The 1,052-nt window shown below is 61.3% G+C and overlaps 1 protein-coding gene across 1 annotated transcript; it reads left to right on the plus strand.

Annotated features, from left to right (window-relative positions):
• Positions 1-85: 85 nt before the first annotated feature.
• On the plus strand, positions 86-1,046 carry LOC145719324 (kallikrein-15-like; the record flags this gene model as incomplete). The annotated part of the gene is made up of 3 exons (XM_081810819.1): positions 86-260; positions 557-840; positions 961-1,046. Coding segments are annotated over exons 1-3 (504 nt in total), but the record flags the coding sequence as incomplete, so codon positions are not given.
• Between the last annotated feature and the right edge of the window lie 6 nt (positions 1,047-1,052).

A 1,052-nucleotide genomic window follows, 5' to 3' on the forward strand; every position in this document is an offset into this window, starting at 1 on the left:
ATAAAAAAAAAATCTTTAAGAAAAATACATAGTACAGGGTGCAGGCAAGGTGTAGGGCCCAAGGAAAGGGACTCTGTCCTCAGGGACTCTCCTCTGCCCCCTCCCCCAGCAGCCCAGGACGACAAGATGCCGGGAGGTGAGGAGTGTGAGCCCCACTCCCAGCCGTGGCAAGTGGCCTTATTTGAACGTGGGCGCTTCAACTGCGGTGCTTCTCTCATTTCCGCACACTGGGTGCTGTCTGCAGCCCACTGCCAAACCCGGTATGAAGACAGGGCTCTAAGTCCTGAGGGGCATGCGGCAAAAGTCTAGGGATCTGAGAATCTTGGATCCTGAGGAGGAAAGAGCAGGAGCCTGGGGGTTGAGGGGTTGAGTTCGGGGTGGGTGCACCTCCTTGGTCCCTGAGGGGCAGCGGCTCGAGCTATCACCGGCTTCGGCGCCTTGGGCAGAGGGTAATGGCATCTCCAGACTCCCGCAGGGTGGGGGGACCCCAGCTCGCCGCTCTTTGATCTTTCTGCCTACCCCTCACTCCGCTTGCGGGTGATCACCGCCCGCACAGCTTCCTGAGAGCGCGCTTGGGCGAGCACAACCTGCGCAAGCGCGATGGCCCCGAGCAGCTGCGGACGGTGGCTCGCATCCTCCCGCACCCGGGCTACGAAGCACGCAGGCATCCCCACGACATCATGCTGCTCCGTCTAACCCGGCCCGCGCGCCTGTCCCCGCAAGTGTGCCCCGTGGCGCTGCCCACGCGTTGCCCCCAACCGGGTGAGGCCTGCGTGGTGTCTGGCTGGGGCCTGGTGTCTGATGACAAGCCTGGGACCAAAGGGAGCACAGAGTCACAAGGTGCGTGAAAGGATGGTGCTGGGTGTCAGGCCTCCAGGGACCCTATTCTCCAGGGCTCTTGGGCGAAGAAGACAAGGGCCTGAAAATACGGATTCACTCCAAGTCCACTGTCTTCCCCAGTGAGTCTCCCGGATACGCTGCATTGTGCCAACATCAGTGTTATCCCGGCCACATCTTGTAACAAGGACTACCCGGGGCGCCTGATGGCCTCT

Source organism: Leptonychotes weddellii, unplaced genomic scaffold (genome assembly GCF_054177405.1).
Source record: "Leptonychotes weddellii isolate Sample4059 unplaced genomic scaffold, ASM5417740v2 HiC_scaffold_38345, whole genome shotgun sequence".
NCBI classification, from domain to species: Eukaryota; Metazoa; Chordata; class Mammalia; order Carnivora; family Phocidae; genus Leptonychotes; species Leptonychotes weddellii.